This window comes from Loxodonta africana, chromosome 7 (genome assembly GCF_030014295.1).
Source record: "Loxodonta africana isolate mLoxAfr1 chromosome 7, mLoxAfr1.hap2, whole genome shotgun sequence".
Classification (NCBI taxonomy): Eukaryota; Metazoa; Chordata; class Mammalia; order Proboscidea; family Elephantidae; genus Loxodonta; species Loxodonta africana.
In genome coordinates, this window is record NC_087348.1 from 48,754,399 (window position 1) to 48,769,268 (window position 14,870).

The 14,870-nt window shown below is 41.0% G+C and overlaps 1 protein-coding gene across 1 annotated transcript in view; it reads right to left on the reverse strand.

Moving 5' to 3' along the window:
* Positions 1-4,668: 4,668 nt before the first annotated feature.
* The window catches only part of CAT (catalase), a 54,557-nt gene continuing 44,355 nt past the window's right edge, over positions 4,669-14,870 (reverse strand). Inside the window, exons 9-13 of the mRNA XM_003412126.4 lie at positions 14,488-14,626; positions 11,331-11,461; positions 6,712-6,819; positions 5,757-5,840; positions 4,669-5,427 (exon numbers count right to left, since the gene is read on the reverse strand). Of these exons, the coding sequence (XP_003412174.1) occupies positions 5,362-5,427; positions 5,757-5,840; positions 6,712-6,819; positions 11,331-11,461; positions 14,488-14,626 (528 nt within the window). The 3' untranslated portion in view covers positions 4,669-5,361. The remainder of the gene's footprint in view (positions 5,428-5,756; positions 5,841-6,711; positions 6,820-11,330; positions 11,462-14,487; positions 14,627-14,870) is intronic.

Below are 14,870 nucleotides of genomic sequence, written 5' to 3' on the forward strand. Positions count from 1 at the left end.
TTTGCCCCCCACTTTAAAAGGACCCACTTTTGCTTAAATGACAACTTTCTATAACCTATTCCTTTCTTCCAGCTAACTTCCTCAAAGCTTCTTATAAATGGAGACCGCTATCTGTCTCAAACTGGCACCTCCTCTTGGCGCCAGGCTTCCTTGCTGCAGCAATTTGATCTACTCTCAAATAAAATCTTTCCTAAAATTTTTATATAACTCAACTCCAGAATCCGTCATTTAACACACGTAGCTTCATAATGCAACTCAATAAAAGACAGAAAGCACAAAGGGCTGTTTGAAATACACTTTAATACCAAAACAACAAAAGATAAAAATAATAGACAACGCAAAATTCACTCAACACTCAAAACGGAATATGTTTTTACTTTGTAAAAAGGATTCATGATAGAGCTATTTCAGTATAACTTTCAGTATATTAATTTGTGATGGTTTTTTTCAAAAATTCAGAATTATTCAGAATTTTTTGGAGGGTACCTCTGTTAACCCTTGGCATTTTTAAAAGTTCTGATGAGAATTTTAAATCCTTCAGTTTGTTTTATCGGAAAGTTTAAACCTCAATGTGACCCTTTGTTCTTTTCATACCATGAACTGAGAGGCAAAGAAATAGCCCATGCAGCTTGTTGGCTGCTTTTCTCTCAGAAAAACGAGCTAAGAAGTTCTTAAGATTTGTTTTCTTAGCACAGATAACATATCAGAGTGATGGCCCTTTATCAGGAAAAGGGGGTAAATAAAAAAGATTAAGGTGATAAAAAAAAAAAAAAAAAAGGTGATGTTTACCCAAAATTCTGAAATCCTTCTCAATGCTTCTAAAAGCCTAGAGCACGTCTTCCTCTTAGGCCAGTGTGGGGTTTACTAACTTTACCCCAAAAATTTAGTCTTCTTTCTTGGTTCCTGAAAAATATCCTTAAACCCTTGGAGTTTCCTGAGTAATTGAGAAGCTTTTGTTAGCTATAAGCCTCCAGACCACATCTGAGAGTTTACGCTAATGAAGTGACTCTGGTTGGGTATGGCCAGGCCAGAAAGACCCACCAGGTGATATCAACTGACCTCAGAGGAGGTGGGCTGATTCAATCAATCATGCCTATGCAATGAGGCCCCAGTAAAGACTCTGGACAAGGAAGTTCCACAGGCTTCCTTGTTGGTGAAATATGTCCACAGGGGCCTATCTTTGGAAAACAGTGCCTAGGGCAATTAGTGTTAAATTGCTGAATGATGTCTTACAGCTAGGAATGGACACTGTGATATCCAACAGAAACTGCTCATTGGGACCCTGCCTCAAGAGGTGCTCAGGGCACGCACCCTACCTGCTATACCTCAGTTACACCTCTCGGTGTCAATGTATGTGGGAGGGCAGTGTGTCCCATTTTGGAAGATGGAAGCTCTGCCTTGGGAACGCTCCCAAACCTCACCCTTGTGTCTCTTCATTTGCATCCTTTTCGCTATAATAAAACTGTAATCATTAAGTACAGTGCTTTCTTGGGTTCTGTAAACCATTCTAGCAAATTATTGAACCCGAGGGGGTAGCAGGACCCAGCAGGTCAGAAGTGAGGGGGCCCTGGGGACTTAGGAGCTTGCAGCTGGCACCTGAGGTCTTGGGCAGACTTGGCAGTCTGGACTGTGCCCTTAACTCATGAGGTCTGACCTAGCTCCAGGTGGTTAGGGTCAGAGGAAGAAGTGCTACGTGTGCAGTGGTGTCAGAGAAGTGAAAAGTAGACTTTGATATATCCTTACAAGGAGCAAGTAATAGATTTTACAACACCATGAGTCAATGTTTAGAGAGTGGTGTGCCAGAAGGGAGTGAAAAAAGCCTTTAAGAAGGAAAGAATGCAAGAGATGAAAACATGTCCACAGAAAACTTGAAAATGAATGTTCATAGCAGCATTATTCATACAAGCCAAAAAGTAGAAACAACCCAAATGTCCACCAAATGATGGATAAACTAACTGTGGTATATCCATACAATGGAATTTTATTTGGCAAAAAAAAGAAGAAATGAAGGACTAATACATGGTACAACACGAATGAACCTTGAAAACGTTATGCTAAGTGAAAGAAGTTAGTCACAAAAGATCATATGTTGTACAATTCCATTTTAAATGAAATTGTCCAGAAAAGGCAAGTTTATAAAGATAAAGTAGATTCATGGTGGCTTAGGGATGGCAGAGGATTAAAGGGGGTGAACGGTTAGTGACTAGCAGCTACAGAGTTTCTTTGTGGAGAGATGAAAATGTTTTAAAATTGTGGTGATGGTTACACAATTGTGATGGTTAAAGTTATGTGTCAACTTGGTTAGGCCATGATTCTCAATGGCTTGGCAGTTATGTAATGATGCAGTCATCCTCCATTTTGCAATATAGTGTAAACACCTCCATGTAATCTGATGTGATCAGCCAATCAGTTTTAAAAGGGGAGTTTCTTCAGGGGTGTGGCCTGCATTCAATACATATGGATGTTCTGGCAAAACTTGCTGGTTTTTGCTCTCTCCGGATCCTGCATCCGATTCATTATCCTCTGCATCCTCTGACCTTCAGCTCCTTGGGAGGTGAGCCAGCAGCCTGCCTCCTGACCTGCCCATTTTAGATTCATCAGCCCCTGTGACCATGTGAGTTAGGAGAAGCCTCCAGCCTCATGCCTGACCTACAGATTTGGGACTTACCAGCCTCCACAACTGTGTGAGCCATTTCCTTAAGATAAATCTCTCTCTATATATTTATATATACGTGCTTCACCTTCACTGGTTTTGCTTCTCTGGGGAACTCAGCCTAAGACAACTCTGAATATACTAAACACCATTGAATTGTACACTTTAAATGGATGAATTGTATAATATGTAAATTGGCTCCCACTACTCCCTCAAGGAGGAGACCTGATGGCGCAGTGGTTAAGTGCTTGGCTGATAACCAAAGGTCAGGAGTTCAAACCCACCAGCCCCTCCACAGTAGAAAGTTGTAGCAGTCTGCTTGCATAAAGATTACAGCCTCGGAAACACTACGGGGCAGTTCTACTCTGTCCTACAGGGTTGCTAGGGGTTGGAGTCGACCTGACGGCAACCGGTTTGGTTTTTGGGTTTACTCCTTCAGGAGGACCCCTGGTGGTGCAATGGTTAAGTGCCTGGATGCTAATCCAGAGGGTGGCAGTTCAAACCCACCCAGTGGCTGTGCAGGAAAAAGACCTGGCAATTTGCTCCCATAAAGATCACAGCCTAGAAAACCCTATGGGGCAGTTCTACTCTTCCTATGGGGTCACTATGAATTGAAATCAACTCCATGGCACACAACAACTCCCTGAGGTTCAAGCTATTATAAAAAAGAAGGTACAAATGATCAAAGGGGTCAAACAAATGAGAGGCCATGCAGACAATGACTGAGAACGGACCACTGAATTTTGGTGACATGGGAATTATTGGTGACCTTGCCACTATAATATGCTGCCTCTCACTAGTTTTATTCTCCTTATAGATTCTGTTCAAGAAACTCTTAGGATGTATCCTAATGTCACTTCAGAAGAACATATTAGACAGTAGAACCTAGGAAGCAAAACCAAACTGGGGGAAGTTAACCTCATTCGTATTTATCTTTGAAAATCACACTGGAGACACTTCCTTGTGTCTGATTTTTACATACAGGAAACATTTTAGATACATGTGATTTTAACTATCAACTTATTTTTAGACCACAGAATAGAACAAGGCAGAAAATGATCCCAAAAACTGTCTTTGTATGTGTAACCAATATTCATGTAAATAACCTCCTTCCCCATTGTCAGATTATACTGTTTTTATGAGTTTATCATATAGACTTAATGTTATAGAGAAACATAACTATAATGAACTTACTATATTAGAAGTAGTCACCATTGGAGGCAAATGGGTAAATTATTTTCTATGCAAATATAACAATTTTCAAAGCACACTCGAATACAGGAGGAATTCAGACAGAGGAGTGTGACAGGAGAGTAGAGACGTTTGCGCTGAAAGACTGTGCGTTTGTATCTGCCTGCTAGTAATCTGAGGGAAGCCCAAGATCTCTGGAAGTTTCTAAGAGTAAATAAGTATAAACTGGTTTTGAAGATCTGAAATGAAACGAGTAAGAATTTTCAAGGAAAATAGGTTTACATTTAGTATTCAGAACTGCCACCACCTTTAAAGACTCCCACATAACTTTCAAGCATGACAGGCAAATATGAAAAGGAAAAGAAAAAAGTAAGTAAGTAGTGGTTCTTGGCCCTTTCAAAACTCATACTCAGGTAAGTGAGCTAATGGGAAAGAGCTCTAAGTAGTAAGTTAAGAAGTTTAATTCCCGATAGAATTAAAGTTCTGGTCACCAATCTGTCAGAAGACTGTCCAAAGGCTATTGATTCAAGTACACAACATAGGAACCTCACAATACCGACATTTTCATTTTTAAGAGTAAGCATTTGAAAACAGGTGATATTCAAATTAAGAGTGTGGTCAGAGGCCTGGTGGTGCAGTGGTTAAAAGCTCAGCTGCTAACCGAAAGGTCATAGTTCATATCTACCAGCCATTCCTTGGAAACTTGATGGGGCAGTTCTACTCTGTCCTATAGGGTTGCTATGAGTCGGAATCAACTCAAGGGCAACAAGTATGTGTGTGTATATTCCAAGTAATATACGGTGCAGAAAAGAAATCAAATCCTATTTCTTCTATTCCTAAGATTACTTTATTGTAACAATGTAAGCAATTACCTATCAGCCTGTTGCAAAATCAGTGCTGTATGTAATCAATATGATTCCAAGAGAAAAACAAAAAGTTGATCAATTCCAAGCTGGAATACACATTAAGCCATGATGGTGGCTCAAGTTCTTTTTGGAAGGCACTGATGTATTAAAGGTGTTTTTCCTACAAAGAATTTATAAAAATAAAAATGTCCAGGTGGATCATCTTTTTTTCTTCTTGTATCATTATAGCCATGATTTTATTTAATAGGCCATGAGGTAATTTGTAAACACACCAATTTTAACCAAGATTTTTTTTCTTACCAAATAAAATCATATTTCTGCTAGAAACTTTCCTTCTAGTCATTTTAAATGAATAATCCAACTTACTGTCAAAAGCCAGTATATGTTTCTTTTAAACGCTTATTAAGCCCTAACCTCCATTTACCCCCAATTTCCCTAGGGGAAATAATTAAAAGTTATTAAAACTATGAAAAGTTATCATTAGGTTATTTGCTACAGAAACCTGAATTACCATGTTAAAGGCATTAGCTTGCATTTGCACACCCAGCACAGGAGAACCTCCTATCCAGCGATAAGAACATGGCACGTGTGGACGTCATGCTTTGCTTCATGGACTGAGAGCTTCGCAGCCAAGGACGCAGGCCCCAGACCTCACAGGTTAGCCTTTTCCCTCGCGGCCAAGTGAGACCCATGCTGCACAAAGGAGTGGATCGCGTTCTGTTTTGAAAGAGGAAGACCGGCAGGTTAGTTAACTCACTCGGCAGCAGCAACTTGGCATTTCTCTCAGCTTTAATTTGTGCTCAGATGAAAATATAATTCAGAATTCATTCACCTTTAGCTGTGTTACATGGTCCAGAGCTAAAATTAAGAGTGTGTGTTTTGTGAATGAGTTCTTTTTATCTCAAATGAGTTTCTGAATAGCTGTTTTAAAAAATCTAGAGGCTGCAGACAAAGGCCGCTGAGGAGAATGCTGCTCAAAGGAAACCAGCCTGATCTAACCCCGGGGCACACGAAGTTCTGCCGCAGCCAGGCAGCTCTGAGCTTACCTTAGGTTTCTCAGCGTTGTATTTGTCCAGAAGCGCCTGGATGCAGGCCCCGTAGTCAGGGTGGACATCACTGAAGTTCTTGACCTGAAACCCAATGAAAATAAATGTCAATATCACCCCAAAGCCCTACTATGACACTCCTCAGTGCCTCTGTTTCACCATGTTCTATTTGATGGGGGAAGGAAGGAAGTTTCAGCAGGAGATAAAACCAGACAGTGTTTGACAACACAGGCCCTGGAGTCAGCTGCCAGCAGAAACATTCCAGCACCTCAGCTCAAAGTGCAGCCTGACTTTTGGAAGCAGCTCTGTTCTTGCCCCTCCTTCTGAAGGACAGTCGGGAGCCGTGACATCAAGCCTTTAGGCAGGCGTCAAACTACAAAAACGTTAGTGGTATTTCTCATCATCTGAAGTTTCAGCAAAACTGTGGAAGGACCCACATTCTGATATTGGACATTTACTATCTTGCACAGAATGTAGGTGTCATCAAAAGAAACAACATAGGAGACAATTCACCCTAAAGCCAACTAAGTGATTATACGTTGGACAAAGAGCTAAGGATCAATGGACATGCCATGCCGTATAAAAGATGGAGAGGAAGTAATCACAGGCCGACTGGGGAGTTACTACTGTTTTTTTAAGTCCCCTTAACCAGTAGCCATTGAGTTGTCCCTGATTCATGGTGACCACATGTACTTCAGAAAAGAACTATGCTTCATAGGGTTTTCACAGCTATGATATTTTGGAAGTAGATCTCCATGCCTTTCTTCTGAGGTACCTCTGAGTGGATTCAAACCGTTAACCTTTCGGTTAGTAGCCAAGCACTTAATTGTCTGTACAACCCAGGGACTCATGTAAAACAGAAATGTCAGTTTTCCTTTTAGGTGTTCCTCCACACATCTGCACTATCTTCTTTTGCCAGCAGATGTCACCCCTTAGCTTACAAAGAATCGCTCACCGCTTTCTTCTGGATAAAAAGCTGTGCGTCTTTCAGATGGCCTGCAATGTTCTCACACAGGCGTTGCCTCTGTTCATCATTCAGCACGTTTTTATAGAATGTTCGCACCTGCTCATTGAGGAGAGAGAGTGCAGAGAACCGAATAATGGGTTTATGTCATTTACAAAACTCACCCAACGTACCACATTTGAAATGAATGATCAAAAAATTTTTTTAAATAATTTTAAATTATAGTTGAAATTGTTACCTGTGTTGAGTTCCTCACTATTAGTTTAAAGCAAAACGGGGAGAATCCAGTTATTGATAATAGCTAACAACTGCTTTTTAATAAGGTCCTTTTTAGTCGACTGCTTATAAATTCCTTACAAATAGAAGGCTGTATAAAACCCGTTGCCACCGACTCAATTCTGACTCAGGATAACCCCATGTGTTACAGATTAGGGTCTTCTTGGCTGCCATCTTTACGGCAGTGGGTCACCAGCTATTCTTCCATGACGCCACTGGGTGGCAGTACAGCCTACAATTAAAAACACCACCCCTGAGCACAGCACAGGAGAGAGACTCCCAATTTCTCAGAACTAATTGCTTCCACGACAGTCCACATGCCTCCAAGCTGCATATTCAGCCTGGTGGGGAGTTTTTCCAATGGGACACCCTTTCCTGGTTCTCACTGTTATGCCTAGAGCCCAGTTCTAGCACTCTGCCATATACGAAGCCTGTGGCCTCAACACCCCATCCCTTGGATGCATAAAACCCTAATAAAGTGTAAATGAGGTCCGGTTACTCCCATGAGACATGCGCCTTCAAGGTTCACCCACCACTGTGATTCCTTTTTCATTTCCGGGACATGGAAATGGAACGTTCTTGTTTTTTAGCTCAGCTACATTACTAAAAACGTTTTTTAAATCTAGCATCTCTGTGTGTGTTACAAGTAGAAGGCAGGCCTCCTCTGTCATCTCAGTCTACCATCCTGAACTGAAGGGAATTTGGTCCTGCTTCCAGGGGTGTGCTGAGGCCAGCTGGTACCGGCTCGTGAAAGCTGCTTGTCGAATGTTCGGGAATTTAGTGAGCCACATAGTAAACAAAGCCATTAATAAAAATTAAATTATATAAGCTTACAAGTGAATAAATATAATACAAATGAATAAATTATAATACAAAGGTAAAAAATACTTAAAATGCATCACTTTTTAATTAATTTACTATATATTAACCTATGTTCTTGAGGTTATTTTTGTCGACTGTATCTGTATGGTACAAACACCAGTGTTCTATTGAGCATTCCTTCCCAACTCCACAGATTCTGTGACATCATGTTACTATCTTGAAATCAGCCCTGTGGGAATATTTCCACCATGAAAATCAACAAATACCATAAATTAGAGTTCTTCTCCCAAGGGCCAGTTGTTAAAAAATCTACCAACACATCGCCAAATAACACCCATATAAAATGCTTGCTCTTCCAGAGATTTGGTTAATCTCCAGTTTTTAAAAGGTGAAAAAAAAAAATACATATACATACACGAAGATAAACAGTGCACCTATTTCAACCTGTGGCATAAGATGACACAATGGAAATACAGTCAATCCTCATTATTCTCAGCACCTGTATTTGAGAACTTGCCTACTCACTAACGTTTGTTTGTAACAGCAAAATCAAGGCTCACTATGCTTCCAGTCATTCGCAGACATGCGCAGAACAGCAAAAAAATTTAGTCCCCCAATGTGCACGTTCCCGGATTTGGGGGAACAAGGCAATCGTCAGCTTTCTTGTTCCAGCTCTCATACTCTAAGCAAACGTCCTTTTTGCGGTCTACTTAGTGCCACGTTTTTCTCATTTTTTGTGTTTTGGTTGGATATTTCACTGTTTAAAATGGCCCCCAGGCAGAGCGTTCAAGTGCTGTCTAGTGTTCCCACGTGCAAGAAGGCTGTGATGTGCTTTCTGGAGAAAACGTGTGTGTTAGATAAGCTTCGGGCAGGCATGAGTCATAGTGCTGCTGGCCACGAGTTCAATGTTGATAAATTCACAGTATATATTAAATAAACAAACAAAAAATAAACAAACCCGTTGGTTGCCCTTGAGTCGATTCCGACTCATAGCAACCCCATAGGACAGAGTAGAGCTGCCCCATAGAGTTTCCGAGGAGCGCCTGGTGGATCTGAACTGCCAACCTTTTGGTCCTATAGGGTTCTATAGGGTTCGGTTTTTGGTTTGGCTTAACACCTACCAACTATATGTAGCTCAGTCACTCACTGCAGGAGAGCATGGACTCCACTGGTGTGACAGCTGCTCTATTAGGCAGACAAGGTTTCTGAACCACTTTATCAGCTCCAAACTTTAACCCTAGATCCACACCCCTCTCCCCTGCTGCCCCGGCCACTCCCAATCACTATCCCCTTTCTCCTCACTGAAGATAATTTTTTTGTCTTACTTCTTATATCGTAAACGTGTTTTTCCTTTTAGAAATTTGCATAAATTGAATCATACCATCTGTATTCTTGTGTCTGGCGTTTTTGCTCAATATTATGTTTATGAGGTTCATCCATGTTGCTGTTTGTTCCAACAGTTCATTAATTTTCATTGTTGTACATTGTGCAATATACCACTATTTATTTACCCATTCTACCGTTAAGGGGCTTTTGGGTAATAGTTGGCTTATTTCCAGTTTTTTGGAACTCACGAAGAGTTTTGTACATGTGTTCTGGTGCTCAGTGTGTACACATTTCTGTTGGGTTCACACTTCAGAGTGGACCTGCTAGGTCAGAAAACATGCATATGTTCCACTCTCATAGATACTGACAGTTTTGTAAAACGGCTGAATCAACTGACACTCATGAGAGTTAAGACTTGTTCTTCGTTCTCACATGGTATGGTCAGTATTTTTAATTATAGCTATTATGGTAGATATGCAGTAGTATCTCTTTGTGATTTTATTTTGCATTTTCCTGAGAGTACGAGGTAAAGCACCTTTCTGTGTGTTTCTCAGCCACCTGGATAACCTCTTTGATGAAGTGGCAATGCAAGTCTTTTGCCTATTTTTCTATTCAGTTGTCTATCTTTTTATTATTGCTATTTCATAGGAGTTCGTTATATACCCTGTAGATGAGTCCTTTGTTAGTTAAATGAATTGGAAATACAATCTCCCAGTCTGTGGCCTGTCTTTTCAATTTTTTAATGGTATCTCATAATGAAGTTGTTTTTTTGTTTTTCCCTCTCCATGAGTTGGTTTGGGTTGGCTCCATGAGTTGATCTTGATAATATCTACTGTTCTATCTTCCAATCCACTATTCTCTTCAGCTGCATTAAACCTCCTTTTAAACCCATCTACCAGTTGTCATTACAGCTCATGGAGATCCCATATGTGTCACAGTAGAACTGTGCTCCACCGAGTTGTCAAAACTGATTTTTCAGAAGCAGATTCCCAGGCCTCGCTTCCAAGGCATCTCTTGGTGGACTCGAACCGCCAACCTTTTGGTTAGCGGCTGAGCACATTAACTGCTTGCAACACTGAGGGACTCTGTGTGCTGAGTTATTATTTCAGTAGTTTCATTTTTCAGTTTAGTATGTCTATTTGATTCTTTTATTTTTATAAAATTTATTAAATTATCCCAGTTATCATTTATTGTCTTAAACATATTAATCACAGTTATTTTGAAGCCTGTACTGGCAACTTTGTTGTCAGGATATGAATAGGTCTATTCCTAGTGTATTTCTTCTTTTTCTTGGTTTTCAGTCATTAGGTCTCATGTGCTGGGTATGTCTAATAATTTATTATTGAATACTGGACATTTGTGTATGCAACAGCATAGAGTTAAATGTGAGGCTCTATTTTCCTCCAGAAAATAATCATTTGTTTCTGGGAGGTAGTTAGGATAGAGGGAGCTCACCTTAATTCTGTCTGAGATTGAGCTAAAGCTGATTTTCAATTTTTGTGAGGGCAAATTTATTTCAAGTTTGACCTTATTCCTAGGAATGGCTCTTCAGGGATTCCAACTGAAAGCCTTGGGTGGTAATTAGAGACCCTTCCCCTTAGCAGACCCTTAACTCTAACTTTGTTCCTCCCTCCAGACCCATAAGGCTGCTGTAAGCTCTGCTCAGCATCTTGGCCAATGCTTAAGAATTGATAAATGCATCATAAAGGAAGGGCACCAAAGGTCAGGCTCATCTCTCTGCATTCCCATTGTGTCTGAGATCTGACCCCTCAAACTCCTGTGACTTTGTTTGCTCTCCAAAACCTTCAAACAGATGCTTTTCATATTTTATCTAGCTTTCCAATGGGTTCGTGGGATGATGGGTCTGACACAAGCTAGTCTGCCACAGCCAGATGTGGAAGTCCAAGTGCATCATTTTTACGAGTACAAATCTGAACCTTCTTACTGTTTCCCATGCAGTTCTTATAGTCACAGAACTATGCTGTGAACCTATAATGGTATCATGACTGCTTAAAAACATGAGCTCTATATGGTGTCATAAAAATCTCTCAGTAAAATAAAAATGGCCATGTAGTAAAATTTTACTGTATAAGCAATAGCCTCACTATCTAAACTGATTCTTGCAGGGTTGTATGAGCTAGTTTAACCCTGTATAGATCCCACAAAGGAAAATTCTTCTGTGTTACCTGAGTGACGTTGTCCTCGTCAGCACTGTTGAAGCGCTGCACATCCCCAGAACAGCGGGTGCCGTGCTCCAGGGCAGAGCGCTGTTGTTCCGGGGCGCTGAAGCTGTTGGGGTAGTAATTTGGGGCACCACCTGTAAAGGAAGAACATAGAGATTCACTTCAAACCAAACCAAACCTGTTACCATTGAGTCAATTCCAACTCATGGCAACCCTATAAAAAAAAACCCAAGCCCACTGCCGTTGAGTCAATTCTGACTCATAGTGACCCTACAGGACAGAGTAGAACTGCCCCATAGAGTTTCCAACGAGCGCCTGGTGGATTTGAACTGTCAACCTTTTGGTTAGCAGCCACAAGTCTTAACCACTATGCCACCAGAGTTTCCAGTGACCCTATAGGACAGAGTAAAACTGACCCATAGGGTTTCCAAGGAGCAGCTGGTGGAGTTGAACTGCAAACCTTTTGGTTAGCAGCCAAATGCTTAACCACTGTACCACCAGGGCTGCACTTAGGGAGATAAAAAATGAAGCAAGTCTATAATTACTCAATGCAATAAGAAATAAATATAAGTGGCAATCACATATACACACATTACACTTACCATATATCTATGTATAAACATATAAATACACACATACACATACATATCATACACACACACACATATGTCCCTGGGTGGCACAAAGGGTTGAGTGCTCGCCTACTAGTCAAAAGGCTGGTGGTTCGAACCCACCCAGAGGTGTCTCAGACGACATACCTGGTGATCTGCTTCCCAACTGTCACAGCCTTACAGCCTTGAAAAACTCTACGAAGCAGTTCTATGCTGCACGCGTGGAGTCACCATGATTCGGAACTGACTTGATAGCAACTAACAACAACCACCACTACAAATAAGTTAAAACGGATGTTTCTCAGTCTGGTACTTCTAGTAAATCAGCTCTCATTTATCTGGGGTAATAGAAGGAGTACCAAATACAATCAAAACTCTTATTATGACTTCGGAAATAAACTGTCCATATTTTTTATTTTGGCATATTTATCTTCCTAACCATACTTTGCTTAAACTGATATTAGCAATAGCGTCAATTATCTGCACACACACCGCCTAACCAGAAGGAGTGGCCGAGAAACATAGTAAGTGGTTTGGGCAAACCAGTCTGGGGTGGGATTTTCCCAAGCTCACTGCCAGAACAGATCATCCACAAACGGACAGCCAGGAGGTGCCTATATATCACGCTAATCTAAATGCACCCAATGGGTGTGGAGGGGGAGGGGAGGGAGGCCACCATACTATTAGGGAGCCTCATTATTAACCCAAGAAAGTAGTTCCAAGCCAGACACGCCCACATGAAAAGCAAAATGCTCCAATAACCCTGCCACCACCGTGTTCTCTGCATGAACAATTAGCTCTGAAATGTGTCTATCTGAGTAACTTAAAAATTCTATTTCCGGATGAGCTCTGACCTTTCCTCAAGGTGGGAGTTTTCTTTAAAGTCAGTGACTACTGAAACAATTGAGCTCTTTCATTGCGCTTCAAGAGCATAGCCCAGATACTCTACATTTAAAATTAGGCAAAGGGTGTGTCAAGACACCTCTTTAGGTCATTTTTTTCCATAGGTATACCACCCTAATGGTCAATAGGATTGAGCAACAACTTATTAAGGAAGTTCCAAAATATATATGAACCTCTTTGCTATAGCCAGCTTCAAAAACAAAGGGACTGAAGACTGTGAATGAAAAAAATAACAGCAGAATAAAAAGTGAAAGGCAGAAGTCAGACACAGGTAGTATCAATTACTTCAGGCAATAACACACCCATGCTTCCGTAAACCTGAGAGCAGAAATGCTGCAACCACCCAACGTAATTAATTACCAAGCACGTAAATGTGTCAAATATATGCAGAAGGCTTAGTGATAATACTGACAAAAGCAAGGCTCAAAATCATACACACAAAGTGATCTAACATGTATAAAAAATATTCACAGAAAAGACTGGCAAGAAATACAGTGAAATTAACAGTTTTGGCCTTTGGGTGTAGGGACAATAAGTGGGTTCTTCTCCCTTCTCTTTTTCTCCCTATATTTTCCGAATTTCCTTTAGGGCACACGGATTATTTTTATCATGGGAAAACAAACTTTGTTTGAATATGGCTATGGTTATAAATATAAATCATCAGTAAAATTTCTCAAGGGATCAATGTAAGCAGCCTATTACTGAAACATATGTGCCCTAAATGTGGAAATCAAAAAAGAAAACTAGGACCTATTTTAAGCTGTGGTATATTAAAAGGGAAAAACATTAATCAAGTATTCTGTTTAGCTAATGCAAATGAGTAATTAGAAACAAAGGCTGCTTGTAACTGGCAACAAAATAAATTCATAAATTTGACAAATAAGCTACAAAAAACAGTCTCACCTAACCAGTTAAATTTACATGAATTCAATTACACGCATTCAGCAAAAAAAGGTGGAGGGGAGGGAAGAGTCCCTTTATTTACCCCACGTCCCCCCGCCTGCCTGCTCCTTCCCCTCCAAGTTCTAACCAGACTTGCTCCTTCAACGCTGGAGCAGAATTGCAAAGAGAAACAAAAGACATGAGCTCTTGGCTTTGCGCTTCCAGGCGTCTAAGTCCTGGTGGTTTAAGGAATTCCCCTGAAGAGTCTTTAAAACTTAACCCCTAAGTTCGATGCTGGAGTCCCTGGATGGTGCAAACGGTGGATGTACTTGACTGCTAACCAAAAGGTTCAAGTCCTCTCAGAGATGCCTCAGAAGAAATTTCAAGATTGAAAACCCTGTGGAGTACAATTCTGCTCTGACACACATGAGGTGGCTAGGAGCTGGAATTGGCAATTGGTTTAAGTTGGATGCTACTCGACTATAACCAGCATGAAAGCTCCTTCTCTCTATCAGCTGAACTGCAAACCTGAGGTGGGAACTCTCAACAAATTTGATAAGATAGGTAAAAGCATGAAGAGCCCTCAGGCAGTTTAAACCTTCACTGCTAGGCAAAAAAAAAAAAAAAAAACCCCAGTTGTCTGGCACGCCTGTGGAGCACCTTCGCAGAGCACAAGGCAAGGGGGTCCTGTGGGGCCCAGCTTGCAAAACACTGGCCTGGTGTCCCATCACATCCACTCTGGCATCTCCCCTTGCAGGACCCACCTTGGTTGTGCAGCATACACATGGGGCCATCACGCTGGTAGTTGGCCACCTGAGCACGGTAGGGACAGTTCACAGGTATCTGAAGGTAGTTGGGGCCCAGGCGGTGGCGGTGAGTGTCAGGATAGGCAAAAAGACGGCCCTACAGTTATAAATAAAACAACACTGACCATCTGCAGCAACATAAAATAGGAATGGTCTATAAACTTCATTCCAAAATTTGAAGTACAAAGTACTCGGTATATGGTTACCACAAAACCTTGCCCATCCCCCCACTAAAAAGCAAAGTCTCTTCTCTCTTATGAAATGAGTTCTCCCTAACTAAACAAGTCTTTAATCTTCCATGCCATAAAACCAAACAACTGTAAATCTTCACATCTGTTCTA